This window comes from Oncorhynchus masou, chromosome 33 (assembly GCF_036934945.1).
Source record: "Oncorhynchus masou masou isolate Uvic2021 chromosome 33, UVic_Omas_1.1, whole genome shotgun sequence".
In the NCBI taxonomy this organism is placed as follows: Eukaryota; Metazoa; Chordata; class Actinopteri; order Salmoniformes; family Salmonidae; genus Oncorhynchus; species Oncorhynchus masou.
Window position 1 is genome coordinate 8129377 of NC_088244.1, and position 15911 is coordinate 8145287.

Below are 15911 nucleotides of genomic sequence, written 5' to 3' on the forward strand. Positions count from 1 at the left end.
ATTATATTATATTATGAGTTACACCCCCTAGCTAGGACAGTGGCTGGTTATTATATTATATTAAGAGTTACACCCCCTAGCTAGGATAGTGGCTGGTTATTATATTATATTATGAGTTACACCCCCTAGCTAGGATAGGTGCTGGTCATTATATTATATGTTACACCCCCTAGCTAGGACAGTGGCTGGTTATTATATTATATTATGAGTTACACCCCCTAGCTAGGATAGTGGCTGGTTATTATATTATATTATGAGTTACACCCCCTAGCTAGGATAGTGGCTGGTTATTATATTATATTATGAGTTACACCCCCTAGCTAGGATAGGGGCTGGTTATTATATTATATTATGAGTTACACCCCCTAGCTAGGATAGTGGCTGGTTTCTAACATACAATTCCATGTAGGTGTCCAGTCCTAAGTTATTATTATAGGGGAATATCAGAACAATCTTTTGGTATGTCAGTGATGATGTGGCTGGAGACATGTTGCTTCTTGAAAGTCCAAAATCTTGACAGCTTGACTGCTGACATGCAGTACATTTAGACACTGTGTTATTAACAGTGTCCAACCTGGCTACTGCAACTAGTTCACGGTAAATCAAATTGGCTTAAAGGCACATACACCAATTATGCAAAATCAGGGTAAAACAATAGACCATTTTATTTGTCAAGTTCTCTGCACACAAGCTATAATAAATATGTGAAGGTGAGGAAGATGATCAACCTTATGAAAAGCCTCACCCTAATCTAAAATAGACATTGTTCATTATAAAAACACAAGTCAACAAGTATGAAATAATTTGATATTTGTACAAAAATGCATATTTACAAGATAGTAAAGAGTTAAACCCAAAACACACACACTGTTTATATCACAGGGTTGTGTTGATGTAAAATCTCCTTAACTCAATGTAAAATCAGAATCCTCATCAAAACGTCTGCCCCCTAGTGTCATTCAGTAATTCCCTTAATGGATTTTTGAAAAGTTAAAGGTTTAAAAGTAAATGTACAGGTGGCATAAATAAAATGTGAGACACTATGATGTGTGTTTAACTAAAGCATTTAGAGAGGCATGTCAAAACTCCCTTTGATTCTGATCAATCCATGACCAATATCACATTTCTGCCACTTTGTGTATCAAAATTACTTGTAGATTGTTTTACTTTGATGTGACTGGATCTATGATAAGCAGATCAATACCAGACTGTCAGGGGGTCTATGATAAGCAGATCAATACCAGACTGTCAGGGGGTCTATGATAAGCAGATCAATACCAGACTGTCAGGGGGTCTATGATAAGCAGATCAATACCAGACTGTCAGGGGGTCTATGATAAGCAGATCAATACCAGCAGTCTGTCAGGGGGTCTATGATAAGCAGATCAATACCAGATAGTCAGGGGGTCTATGATAAGCAGATCAATACCAGTCTGTCAGGGGGTCTATGATAAGCAGATCAATACCAGACTGTCAGGGGGTCTATGATAAGCAGATCAATACCAGTCTGTCAGGGGGTCTATGATAAGCAGATCAATACCAGCAGTCTGTCAGGGGGTCTATGATAAGCAGATCAATACCAGTCTGTCAGGGGGTCTATGATAAGCAGATCAATACCAGTCTGTCAGGGGGTCTATGATAAGCAGATCAATACCAGATAGTCAGGGGGTCTATGATAAGCAGATCAATACCAGATAGTCAGGGGGTCTATGATAAGCAGATCAATACCAGCAGTCTGTCAGGGGGTCTATGATAAGCAGATCAATACCAGCAGACTGTCAGGGGGTCTATGATAAGCAGATCAATACCAGCAGTCTGTCAGGGGGTCTATGATAAGCAGATCAATACCAGCAGTCTGTCAGGGGGTCTATGATAAGCAGATCAATACCAGACTGTCAGGGGGTCTATGATAAGCAGATCAATACCAGACTGTCAGGGGGTCTATGATAAGCAGATCAATACCAGTCTGTCAGGGGGTCTATGATAAGCAGATCAATACCAGTCTGTCAGGGAGTCTATGTTAAGCAGATCAATACCAGCAGACTGTCAGGGGGTCAGAATCTACTCCATCACATTCACCAATGTTGAAATAGGCTGACACGTCTTCCCAATAACAGACTAGAGTACAGATAAGCGACATGTCATCTGCATTGTAGAAAGAGAGTTCCTTGGTTGCACAACTTAGGTATAGAGCTATCTTTCGAGGTGTATCTCTTAAAAGGATTTGTTTTTCGTTACCCATACCGTGAACAGTATATTTTTGATTTCTATACCTGAGACACATTGTTTTTGAACCAAAAAGTTTCAACCAAAAAACCCCTGAAGTTTTTTTAACTCCCAGTTCCCAGAAAGCCCCACTTCCCACTTCTATTTCCCAGCAGTGTTGTCCAGTGCTGAACTTACTGTTACTCAGTAATTTTGATTGTTGTGATTGATGTCGAGCTGAATGAGCTGATTCCGCATTTCTGGGAGTACAAAACACACTGCGTCTGTCATTGGAGATAGTCAGTTTCTGACTCACTGTTTGTAGTTTTAGTCTCTCTGGTAGAGGATTGATTACCTGCAGCATCTCCTTCCACACAAAGAACTGCAGGTGAGACTCATAGGGCCCCAGAGAGAGGGAGACAGGTGTCACCTTTAGGTCATCCACCCTGGACTTGTATGGACGCTCCTTGGTGGCTCCTTGCGTCTCAGTCGTGTTCTCCCCATGAAGTTCTGGTGGTGTCATGTCCCTGTTCTTTAGTGCCTCCACCTCAGACAAGCCCCGTTCATTCCACCACTGCAGGAAACCCTCACTGTCTGGGATGTCCTGAGCAGATTTCATCATCGCCTCCTTCTCTTTCCTCTCTGACAGAATCAACTCCATACTCTCTAAATTCCCTCTCATCTTCGTCAAGGTCTTCTCTTCTTTCTCCTGCAACTCATTCTTTATCTGATCTTCCCTCTTCTTCAGAAACTGGTGCATCTCTTCAAACTGGCTGCTGATTTGAGTCCTCAGCTGACAGGACTTAGTCTTGGTTTTTTTCATCTCTTTTTCCTGTTGTTTGGCCAGGTGCTCCACGGAGCTGTTGTCACTAGTGAGGAACTGAAGGGCCTCATCTAGTTCCCTCCTCCTAGCTAAGGCTGCCTCTTTGATAGGTTTAAACTTATGCCCGTCATGCTTCTCCCCGTCCCGGCATATGACGCAAATCAACTGTTGGTCTGTCTCACAGAATAGTTTCAGTTTCTCGTCATGGTCTCGACACGACCATTCAGTCCCCTTAGAAAAAATAAGCGGAATGAATTATTATTATTGTTTCCTCCATAACATCCCGGATAAAGCACACAAAACACAGGTAGTGAATGAAATGTGCAAAAATGCTGACTTGTAATATATTTTCCGTAAAGGTTGCTGGTTCGAATCCTCGGGCCGACTAGGTAAAAAGTATGTCCATGTGCCCTTAAGCAAGGCTTTTAACCCTAATTGCTCCTGTAAGTTTCTTTGGATAAAAGCATCTGCTAAAATGTGAAATTGTAAAAAACTCACCCTTGTCTTCTTGTTGCGTAGTGCTTCCTCTTTAGCTTTGTCAGCCAAGCTCTTCAGAATATGGTTGGTTGAGAGATTTCCCTCAGCTGTTGAGATTCTAGCCCGGCAATGAGGACACAGATTTTGTGTTCTCCGAAAGTTTGTAAAACATTGTCGACAAAATGAGTGACCACAGGAGAGGCTGACTGGATCAGTGAAGAGAGAGAGACACACAGAACAGGTCAGTTCCTCTACGTACGCTGCAGACGCCATCTCTCACACCGGATCCTTACCTAATCCTGTGTAAAAATGAGGAAACAGCTTTTAGTTTCACATCTATTCATCGTGGTTGTGAAACACTTTAACCACACCCTCTCTACGTGTACATTCAGCTCTACAGACACAGAGACTGACTAATCTACAAATCACCTTGCATCATAAATAACTACTCAATATTATTTGTAGATCAGTCAGTCGGTCACAATTTACCCATGGTACATCACGGCTTTGATGCACAGCCAGAAATTCTACAGGTACCTGAAAGTAGCAACAAAGTAAAGAAGTCCAACATCACACCCTACTGGTTAATCAGTGCAGAGATATGAGATTGTCTTCAGACCTTGGGGTTACTGTCCAGGCTTCAGACCCTACTGGTTAATCAGTGCAGAGATATGAGATTATCTTCAGACCCTGGGGTTACTGTCCAGGCTTCAGACCCTACTGGTTAATCAGTGCAGAGATATGAGATTGTCCTCAGACCCTGGGGTTACTGTCCAGGCTTCAGACCCTACTGGTTAATCAGTGCAGAGATATGAGATTGTCTTCAGACCCTGGGGTTACTGTCCAGGCTTCAGACCCTACTGGTTAATCAGTGCAGAGATATGAGATTATCTTCAGACCCTGGGGTTACTGTCCAGGCTTCAGACCCTACTGGTTAATCAGTGCAGAGATATGAGATTGTCTTCAGACCCTGGGGTTACTGTCCAGGCTTCAGACCCTGGGGTTACTGTCCAGGCTTCAGACCCTACTGGTTAATCAGTGCAGAGATATGAGATTGTCTTCACACCCTACTGGTTAATCAGTGCAGAGATATGAGATTGTCTTCACACCCTACTGGTTAATCAGTGCAGAGATATGAGATTGTCTTCACACCCTACTGGTTAATCAGTGCAGAGATATGAGATTGTCTTCAGACCTTGTTGTTACTGTCCAGGCTTCAGACCTTGGTGTTAATGTCCAGGCTTCAGACCTAGGTGTTACTGTCCAGGCTTCAGACCTAGGTGTTACTGTCCAGGCTTCAGACCTTGGGGTTACTGTCCAGGCTTCAGACCTTGGGGTTACTGTCCAGGCTTCAGACCTTGGGGTTACTGTCCAGGCTTCAGACCTTGGGGTTACTGTCCAGGCTTCAGACCTTGGGGTTAATGTCCAGGCTTCAGACCTTGGGGTTAATGTCCAGGCTTCAGACCTTGGGGTTAATGTCCAGGCTTCAGACCTTGGTGTTAATGTCCAGGCTTCAGACCTTGGGGTTAATGTCCAGGCTTCAGACCTTGGGGTTAATGTCCAGGCTTCAGACCTTGGGGTTAATGTCCAGGCTTCAGACCTTGGGGTTAATGTCCAGGCTTCAGACCTTGGGGTTACTGTCCAGGCTTCAGACCTTGGTGTTAATGTCCAGGCTTCAGACCTTGGGGTTAATGTCCAGGCTTCAGACCTTGGGGTTAATGTCCAGGCTTCAGACCTTGGGGATAATGTCCAGGCTTCAGACCTTGGTGTTAATGTCCAGGCTTCAGACCTTGGGGTTAATGTCTACACTTCAAACAGAGGCTGTGTTACACAGCACACATACAAGAGGACAAGCTAAGATGTTGTTTTGGCCCCAATATCCTTTATACCACTGTGTTCCTTTCATGTGTTAACATACTTAACTAACATGACAGTGATATGGGAGAGATAACTAACATGACAGTGATAAGGGAGAGGTAATTAACATGACAGTGATAAGGGAGAGATAACTAACATGACAGTGATAAGGGAGAGATAATTTACATGATGTCAAACCCTGACCTTAGTTATCTTTGTTTTCTTTATTATTTTGGTTAGGTGAGGGTGTGACGGGGGTGGTTTGTTTAGTTTTTGTATTGTCTAGGGGTTCTTCTATGTCTAGGTGTTTATATATCTATGGGTGATTAGATTGGTTCCCAATTCGATGCAGCTGTTTATCGTTGTCTCTGATTGGGGACCATATTTCCGTAGCCATACTCCTTGGATATTTCGTGGGTTATTGTCTATGTGTAGTTGCCTGTCAGTACTCGTGTCGCATAGCGTCACGGTCGTTTTGTTTAGTTTGTTCAGTGTTAATTCTTCATTAAAAGAAGTATGTATTCTTATCACACTGCGCCTTGATCTCCTCGTTATGACGAATGTGACAGAATAACCCACCAATCTAGAAGAAAAAGAAACGCACACCTATTAAGACGAGGTGCTGGCTATTAGAAACTTGAAAATAAAAGAGAGCCGCACAGATGCAAAAATGTAATACCAACGTTTCGACAGCCAAGCTGTCTTCATCAGGGTATAATCACAAACACTGCGGGATGACTCGTTTATATTGTGTCAAAAGATACAGGGGTCTGTAATCATGGCCAAGAGTGGCCTAACATCATTGGTTAATAATCAAATATTAAAATGTCATACAAAGAACAGCATACAAACAACAAATGGATAGCATATGATCATAGATTAATTTGACTACACAAGTTTACAAACAATTACAATGGGAAAGTCACAAGAATCACAAGAATGGCTTCAGATCAAAGTCTACATTGAGACCGAAGGGTGCAAGGGTCTTTACATTAAAGATCCAGGCAGCCTCTCGTTTTAACAATAAATTATCAAGGTCACCCCCTCTCCTAGGGAGGGTGACATGTTCAATGCCAATATAACACAGAGACGAGATCGAGTGGCCTGCCTCCAAGAAGTGGGCCGCAACTGGATAAGTCAAGTTTTTACACCTAATGGTGCTATGATGCTCTGAGATACGTACTTTTAATTCGCGCTTTGTTTTACCTACATAATTTTTACCACAAGGACAAGTTATAAGGTAAATAACTGCCTGAGTGGAGCACGTAATAACACCTTTTATTGGGATCGATTTCCCTGTTTGTGGTTGTTTGAAGGATCTATATTTATAAGTGCCATTGCATTGAGCATAGCCATTACATTTGTAATTTCCATCCAGTAGGGGCGCAAATAGACTTGGGGTGGTAAATATCTTGGGGTGGTAAATCAGAGTTTACCAATTGGTCTATGAGATTTCTGCCCCGCGGGAATACGACCGAGGGAAGGTCCGAAAACACATTACCGAGACTATCATTGGATTTTAGGATGTGCCAATATTTGTGAACAATTCCCTTAATTTGTTCAGAGCACTTTGAATAGCGGGTAGTTAGAACGCAAGAATGTGTCTTTTTGCGAGACTGACTTTGAAAAAGGTCATGTCTCGTTTTGTTTTGAATTTTCTCAATGGCAATATGAATCTGATCATTCTTGTCTCCTTGAACTTTCTTTGCGTCTCAGCCATATTTCTGTCGAAATCGGATTGTTTTTTGCAAATTCTTTTGATTCGACAGAATTGGCTGTAGGGCAAACTATTTTTCAAGGGAAGTGGGTGACAACTATCAGCCCTCAACAAACTGTTACGATCAGTAGGTTTCCTGTAAAGATCAGTGTATAAAACATTATCTTCACACAAGATCAGAAGATCAAGAAAACTGATTTGACGTGTATCAGATTGCATAGTAAATCTGAGATGCTCAGAACAGGAGTTAAGAAAAGCATGGAACGCCTGGAGCTGTTTAGCATCACCCCTCCACAGAACAAAAATATCATCAATATACCGTTTCCAAGCAATGATGTGAGGCAAGAAAACGTTTTTGAGAGGCTTGAAAATAGACTGTTTCTCCATGTAACCCACATACACATAAGCATAGTTAGGAGCCATGGGGGATCCCATAGTTAGGAGCCATGGGGGATCCCATAGCAGTACCCATAGTTAGGAGCCATGGGGGATCCCATAGCAGTACCCATAGTTAGGAGCCATGGGGGATCCCATAGTAGTACCCATAGTTAGGAGCCATGGGGGATCCCATAGCAGTACCCATAGTTAGGAGCCATGGGGGATCCCATAGCAGTACCCATAGTTAGGAGCCATGGGGGATCCCATAGCAGTACCCATAGTTAGGAGCCATGGGGGATCCCATAGCAGTACCCATAGTTAGGAGCCATGGGGGATCCCATAGCAGTACCCATAGTTAGGAGCCATGGGGGATCCCATAGCAGTACCCTTCATCTGAATAAAGAAGTCATTTAGAAACATGAAGTAGTTGTGTGTGAGTACTATTTCAGCCAATGTTATAATGCAGGCACTGGAAGGTAGTTCATTAGGGTCACATTGCAGAAGAAAATGTTCCATAGCTTCAATACTGCCCTCGTGTGGAATATTTGTGTATAGCAACTCAACATCAAAAGTAACTAACAAAGTGTTATCAGCGAGAGGATCAAGAGATTCAATGATAGAGATCATACTGCTGGTGTCCTTCACAAAGGAGGGGAGCTGTTCTGCGATCATACTGCTGGTGTTCTTTACAAAGGAGGGGAGCTGTTCTGCGATCATACTGCTGGTGTTCTTTACAAAGGAGGGGAGCTGTTCTGAGATCATACTGCTGGTGTCCTTCACAAAGGAGGGGAGCTGTTCTGAGATCATACTGCTGGTGTTCTTTACAAAGGAGGGGAGCTGTTCTGAGATCATACTGCTGGTGTTCTTTACAAAGGAGGGGAGCTGTTCTGAGATCATACTGCTGGTGTCCTTCACAAAGGAGGGGAGCTGTTCTGAGATCATACTGCTGGTGTTCTTTACAAAGGAGGGGAGCTGTTCTGCGAGTGGTCTAATAAAAAAGTCAACAAAAGTAGATAGAGGGGCCGTTACTGCATCAATGCCCGCTACAATAGGGTGCCCTGGAGGTTGTGTAACATTCTTGCGTAATTTCGGCAAAGTACAGAAAGTGGCAATTTTAGGGTGTTGAATAGCCAAAAAAAGCATGTTATTTTTTGGTTATCTGACCAGAACTTAAATACCCATCTAGGACAGTCAAGATAGCATTCTGAAATTGGGAAGTGGGGTCACTTCTGAGTTTCTTGTAAAGGTGTTGTCAAGCAGCTGTCTATGACCCTCATGTACATAAGCTGTCCTGTCCATGAGTACAACCGACCCACCCTTATCAGCGGGACCAATAAGGACTGGCGTATCAGATTCTAAATCAAGCAAAGCTTGTTTTTCATTCTTGGGTAAATTATGGAAAGATTTGGATCCCTGTTTATTTTTAAGGAGAAGTCCAACATCATTTTCCACAAGTCTGCAATATGTCTCGATAGAGTGATTGCGATTGGCTGGAGGTATAAAATAACTCTTGCTTCTAAAAGGAGTCGGAGTATGTGCAGGAGAGCAACCTACTGGTTCAATAGAAGTGTCAGAATTAGGGGAGCTAAAGTATTCCCTTAAACGGATGTTTCTAAAAAACTTAAACATGTCTACCTTAACATCAAAATCGTTGCACTGGTGTAACGGCTTTCGTCTGGTGACGGAGAAGCGGACCAAAATGCAGCGTGGTATCTTTGAGACATGTTTAATGAAGATGAAAAACGAACAATACAAAAACAACAAACGGAACGTGAAAACCTATACAGCCTATCTGGTGACAACAAACACAGAGACAGGAACAATCACCCACGAAATACTCAAAGAATATGGCTGCCTAAATATGGTTCCCAATCAGAGACAACGATAATCACCTGACTCTGATTGATAACCGCCTCAGGCAGCCATAGACTATGCTATACACCCCCAAGACAAAACACACCACAATAAACCCATGTCACACCCTGGCCTGACCAAATAAATGCAGACAAACACAATATACTTCGACCAGGGCGTGACAGAACCCCCCCCCCCCCCCTAAGGTGCGGACTCCCGGATGAACATCAAAACAATAGGGAAGGGTCCGAGTGGGCGTCTGTCCATGGTGGCGGCTCCGGCGCGGGACGTGGACCCAACTCTATCAATGTCTTAGTCCCTCCTCCTCGCGTCCTAAGATAGTCCACCCTCGACACCGACCATGGCATGGTAGTCCTCACCCAGAAACCCACTGGACCGAGGGGCAGCTCGGGACTGAGGCAGCTCGGGACTGAGGGGTAGCTCGGGACTGAGGGGTAGCTCGGGACTGAGGGGTAGCTCGGGACGGAGGGGAAGCTCGGGACGGAGGGGAAGCTCGGGACTGAGGGGAAGCTCAGCACTGAGAGGAAGCTCAGCACTGAGAGGAAGCCCAGCACTGAGAGGAAGCTCAGCACTGAGAGGAAGCTCAGGCAGGTAGTTGGATCCGGCAGATCCTGGCTGACTGGCGGTTCAGGCAGATCCTGGCTGACTGGCGGATCTGGAAGAGTCTGGCTGACTGGCATATCTGGAAGAGTCTGGCTGACTGGCGGATCTGGAAGAGTCTGGCTGACTGGCGGATCTGGAAGAGTCTGGCTGACTGGCAGATCTGGAAGAGTCTGGCTGACTGGCAGATCTGGAAGAGTCTGGCTGACTGGCAGATCTGGAAGAGTCGGGCTGACTGGCAGATATGGAAGAGTCTGGCTGAATGGCAGATCTGGAAGGGTCTGGCTGACTGGCGGATCTTGGCAGACTGACGGATCTGGCTGCTCCATGCTGACTGGCGGCTCTGGCTGCTCCATGCAGACTGGCAGCTCTGGCTGCTCCATGCAGACTGACAGCCCTGGCTGCTCCATGCAGACTGGCAGCTCTGGCTGCTCCATGCAGACTGACAGCTCAGGCTGTTCCATGCAGGCTGACAGCTCTGGCTGCTCCATGCAGGCTGGCAGCTCTGGCTGCACTGAACAGGCAGGAGACTCCAGCAGCGCGGGAGAGGAGGAAGGCTCCGGCAGTGCTGGAGAGGCGAGGCGCACTGTTGGTCTGATGCGTGGTGCTGGCACTGGTGGTACTGGGCCGAGGACATGCACAGGAAGCCTGGTGCGGGGGGCTGCCACCGGAGGGCTGGTGTGTGAAGGTGGCACAGGATGGGCTAGACGTGAAGGCGTACTGGAGATCTTGAGAGCAGTGCTGGTACAGGACGTGTAAGGCTAGGAAGGTGCACAGGAGGCCTGGTGTGTGAGGCTGGCACCATCTTAACCAGCCGACTAACACGCACCTCAGGACGAGTATGGAGTGCTGACCCAGGTGCCATCAAATCCCCGACACGCTCCGTCGGGCGAATTCCATGCTCCAACACCGACTCTGGTTCTGGTCTCCTCCTTGGCTCCTCACGATAAACAGGGAGAGTTGGCTCAGGTCTGACTCCTGACTCTGCCACACTCTCCCTGAGCTCCCACAAGAAATTCTCGGGCTTCCTTCCGAGCCGCCGTGCTTGCTTCGCCAACCTCATTCTCTCGTACCCTCTGCACACTGCTCCATCGAATCCCAGGCGGGCTCCGGCACTCTCCCTGGGTCGACTGCGCACCTGTCTATCTCCTCCCAAGTTGTGTAGTCCAGATATTGTTGCTCCTGCTGCCTCTGTTGCTTCTCCTCATACCAGCGCCTCTCAGCTCTCCCCGCCTCCAGTTCTTCTTTGGGGCGGCAATATTCTCCAGACTGAGCCCAGGGTCCTTCTCTGTTTAGGATTTCCTCCCAAGTCCAGAAATCCTTAGTATGTTTCTCCTGCTGTTGCTGTTGCCTGTTACCACGCCGCTTGGTCCCGTTGTGGTGGGTGATTCTGTAACGGCTTTCGTCTGGTGAAAGAGAAGCGGACCAAAATGCAGCGTGGTATCTTTGAGACATGTTTAATGAAGATGAAAAACGAACAATACAAAAACAACAAACGGAACGTGAAAACCTATACAGCCTATCTGGTGACAACAAACACAGAGACAGGAACAATCACCCACGAAATACTCAAAGAATATGGCTGCCTAAATATGGTTCCCAGTCAGAGACAACGATAATCACCTGACTCTGATTGATAACAGCCTCAGGCAGCCATGGACTATGCTATACACCCCCAAGACAAAACACACCACAAAAAACCCATGTCACACCCTGGCCTGACCAAATAAATGCAGACAAACACAATATACTTCGACCAGGGTGTGACAACTGGGTTGTAGGCACAAATGATAACCCTTTATTAAGCAAAGAGACATGGCTCAATATCTTGCTTGATAAATTAAAGACACTCAGTCCCGTGTGTTCTGGGACCGTGTGAACGGTCTCCTCTGCCTCTGATAGTCGTTTCTTCTTACCCAGTCGGGTGCGACATCTCGTAGACACGCGTGCCTGCGACCACCTCCGCCCAGAATAACCCACCAAACCAGGACCAAGCAGCGTGAAAAGGAGGAACAGCGCTTAATGGGGAAATGGACCTGGGAGGAGGTATTAGATGGAGCAGGACCCTGGACACAACCGGGAGAGTATCGCCATCCTGAGGGGATAGAGGCAGTGAAAGTGGAACGGCGATACTACCGGAGACTAGAGGAACGGCGACGATATGAAGGTACACGGCTAGCACTGAAGCCTGAGAGGCAGCCCCAAGATTTTTTTTGGGGGGGCACACGAGGAGATTGGCTGAGTCAGGTAGGTGACCTGAGCCAACTCCTCGTGCTTACTGTGGGGAGCGTGTTACTGGTCAGGCACCGTGATATACGGTAGAGCGCACGGTGTCTCCTGTTAGGTCAGGGTGTGACGAGGGTGGTTTGTGTAGTTGTTGTATTGTCTAGGGGTTTTTCTATGTCTAGGTGTTTATACGTCTATGGTTGCCTAGATTGGTTCCCAATCAGAGGCAGCTGTTTATCGTTGTCTCTGATTGGGGACCATATTTAGATAGCCGTATTTCGTGGGTTATTGTCTATGTGTAGCCTGTCAGTACTCGTGTCTCATAGCTTCACGTTCGTTTTGTTTTGTACAGTTTGTTCAGTGTTTATTCTTCATTAAAATAAGTATGTATTCTTATCACGCTGCGCCTTGGTCTCCTCGTTATGACGAACGTGACCGTGATAAGGGAAGAGATAATTTACATGACAGTGATAAAAGTAGAGAAGTGTCACGCCCTGGCCATAGAGTTTTTTATTCTCTATTTTGGTTAGGCCTGTCAGGAGTTGGCCAGGGTTGTTCCGGTTTTTGGTCACTAGATGCCCCCATTGTGCTTTTTGACCTTTTGCTTTCCCTTGATCCCCATTATTATTTGCACCTGTGCCTCGTTTCCCCTGATTGTATTTAAACCCTTAGTTTCCCTCAGTTCTTTGCTCTATGTTTGTATGTTAGCACCCAGCCCTAGTATTCTGTGAACTCTTGTTGATCCCGGTGGACGCTCTTGTGGAATTCTGTTTTTTGTTCTTGTTTATTTATTTTTGAGTATCTTTTGAGGCTTTTTATGCTATACCTACCACCTTGTGGATTTACCTTTTTTGTCTTGGAGGATTACCTTGTGGATTACCTTGTTCTTGTGGAATTCCTTTTGAGGTTGTGGAGTTACATGTTTTCCTGAAGGACTTCACTTTTTACTTTATTAAATACACCATCTCAAGTACTGCTGTGTCTGCCTCATCTTCTGGGTTCTGCTGACTATTCGTGGCTCAGTTGGTTAAGTGACTGTTTCTCACTCCGGAGACCCGGGTTTGTAACCGGGTCCTGACAAGGCCAGGGAGTGACTTTGGTGGGCATTCTAGTTTCTTTATTTCTAGGTTTTGTATTTCTTTGTTTTGGCCAGGTATGGTTCTCAATCAGGGACAGCTGTCTATCGTTGTCTCTGATTGGGAGCCATACTTAGGTTTGCCTTTTCCCACCTACGTTTTGTGGGTAGTTTTCTGTTTAGTTTGTTTACCTTACAGAACTGTTGGTTTGTCTCTTTGTTATTTTTGTTCAAAGTGTTCTGAGCTAATAAAAAATCATGAACGCATACCACGCTGCGCTTTGGTCCACTCCTCACTCTTCATCAGACGAGCGTTACAATAAGTAACATGACTGATAAGGGAGAGATAATTAACATGACAGTGATAAGGGAGAGATAATTAACATGACAGTGAGAGAGAGACTCTGCACACTAACTGCACACATATTTTAATTGCATCAACAGCAGAAACTTTAAATGCATTGCTTGTGAACTCAACTAAAGCAGAAAACAAAACTTCTCATCTGACCACAAAAACAGACAAACCTCTGACACGGAACCCAAACCGGCTGTGCGGGTGCGACATCATGCATAGATGTATTTTGTCCCCCTACACTAAACGCGATCATGACACGCAGGTTAAAATATCAAAACAAACTCTGAACCAATGACATTAATTTGGGGACAATTTAGCTAGTTAGCTTACACTTGCTAGCTAATTTGCCCCATTTAGCTAGCTTGCTGTTGCTAGCTAATTTGTCCTGAGATATAAACATTAGGATGTTATTTTACCTGAAATGCACAAGGTCCTCTACTCCGACAATAAATCCACACATAAAAACGGTCAACCGACTCGTTTGTAGTCATCTATCCTTCCAGGCTTTTTCATCTTTTAGCTTATATGGTGATTGGCATCTAAACTTTCATAGTATTACCATGACAACCGGCATTCGTCTTTCAATCAACAATGTGGGTATAACCAGTGAGGAGATGGCACGTGGGCACCTGCTTCTATAAACCAATGAGGAGATGGGGAGATGTCAGAAATAGGAATGACTTCTATTTTTTAGCCCTTGGCAATGCAGACGCTCGTTGGCGTGCGCGAGCAGTGTTGGTGCAATAATTGAATAACATGGATTTCTAAATTTATTTTGCAATGCTCGTGCACGTGACTCGAGCGGTATGAGACTGGGATGCACTTGCTCTGCCTCTGACACACACCCTACAGCCACTAAGGAGAGCCTAACATCCGGGGGAACATCACTTCCTGAAGAAGAAGGTGCTACTGCAAACTGTAACCCTCAGATGGCCTCAACATGACAACCCAAACGTGACATGGATTTAATTACACCCAGACAGGGTTGCAGACTAGCCTACAACACAACAGCAGTGAAAGAAAAATGTCAACTTGTAAATATGGAAAACCATAAACATATTGGTAGGCTACAGTAGAAGCTTCTCCAAAATCATTCTCATTATTCTAGTCTACACGTTCTCCCATTTAACATTGCATCATGTACACTGTTGAAATGAACGACATCTCCATGTAGCCTTGACTCATAATTCGACATAATATTGTAAAAAAAAAAAAAAAAAAAAGTCACCGTGAAGCCACAACTCACTCATATCGACACCTCTCATTCGCGAGATCCTGCATCACGCCAATTGGTCCAGACGCGATAGCGCCATAGGGGGGCGAATATCATTGGGCGACATCAGCCTCTTTGAATGTGCGGATCAAGCAGCGTTTAGCGGCCACACGACGCTGCCGCCATAGACCTAGAATAACTGCGAGGACCAACAAATTACGAACGACGTTCCATATCATTGTACATTTCCGTAGAAATTTGAATCATGACTTCATCCACCCGAAGGCATCAAGGTCGAGAGACAACGGTTGGGTACCTAAAAGAACATTAACATGTAAGTATCTTACATTTTGTATCTGACACATCAGTGTTTCAATTTCCGTATATGGATGCTCGGTATTTATGGTTTATGGATGCTCTCAGGGAGTTCTGTATCCCGATGACCAGCATCATCAGCATGCTCGCGGTCTATGGCTGTCACTACTGTAGCCTAATGGCAACGTGGATGCCGTGGCGTTACCCAGCCGAGCACATGTTTTACACCCAGACATGAATGAAATATTCACTCTCAGCTCTACACAGTTTACATCTTTATCACGAATGATAAACTCCTTAAATCACTGTTGTTAATCAGTCATATCTGGCTCAATGACGGTTGATAGATAGACAAAAGCGTCGTTGTGCTGCATCAACATCTGTCTGTAGTCTATTTAATCCCGTACAAACCTGCTCTCTTTAATCCATCGGCTGCAATACAAAGGCATTATGTGTATAGTTAGTTATTACAGCAGGGTCCCCCAATTACATTACAACCTTTGGACTATGTTTCCTTGAAAGGATGGTCGGGGGACTGGAACATAGTTAAACCAGAGAATAATTTCGAACCTTGATTACATGCGGATAAAATCACATACTATACGTCTCTCTATGCGTGGGAATACTTGGGAACAGATTTCCTAAATTAAAATCACTTTGAGTTGATTTCCTGGGTTTTTTATGTCAATAGTCCTAATAAAAAAAACATTTAAAAAACGGTTTGATCATTATTATTATTATTATTATTAATGCTATTGACCGTTATACCATTAGATGGATCTGGCCAGCTGGGTG

At 44.9% G+C, this 15911-nt stretch overlaps 2 protein-coding genes across 3 annotated transcripts in view; one reads left to right on the top strand and one right to left on the bottom strand.

The window, feature by feature from the left end:
* Positions 1–641: 641 nt before the first annotated feature.
* Positions 642–15742, bottom strand: LOC135527769 (nuclear factor 7, brain-like). 2 transcript variants are annotated; one of them, XM_064956319.1, is made up of 3 exons: positions 15149–15742; positions 3527–3804; positions 642–3259 (listed from the first exon to the last, which is right to left on the bottom strand). In XM_064956319.1, the coding sequence occupies exons 2-3, from the start codon at positions 3776–3778 to the stop codon at positions 2030–2032; spliced, it is 1482 nt and encodes a 493-aa protein (XP_064812391.1). In that variant the 5' UTR covers positions 3779–3804; positions 15149–15742; the 3' UTR covers positions 642–2029. The 2 variants fall into 2 exon arrangements, with proteins under 2 accessions (XP_064812391.1, XP_064812392.1); XM_064956320.1 differs by lacking the exon at positions 15149–15742 and adding an exon at positions 14835–14921.
* Positions 14907–15911, top strand: part of LOC135527768 (solute carrier organic anion transporter family member 4A1-like) — a 62013-nt gene continuing 61008 nt past the window's right edge. The window contains exon 1 of the mRNA XM_064956316.1: positions 14907–15135. The gene's annotated coding sequence lies outside the window, so the exon portion shown is untranslated. The remainder of the gene's footprint in view (positions 15136–15911) is intronic.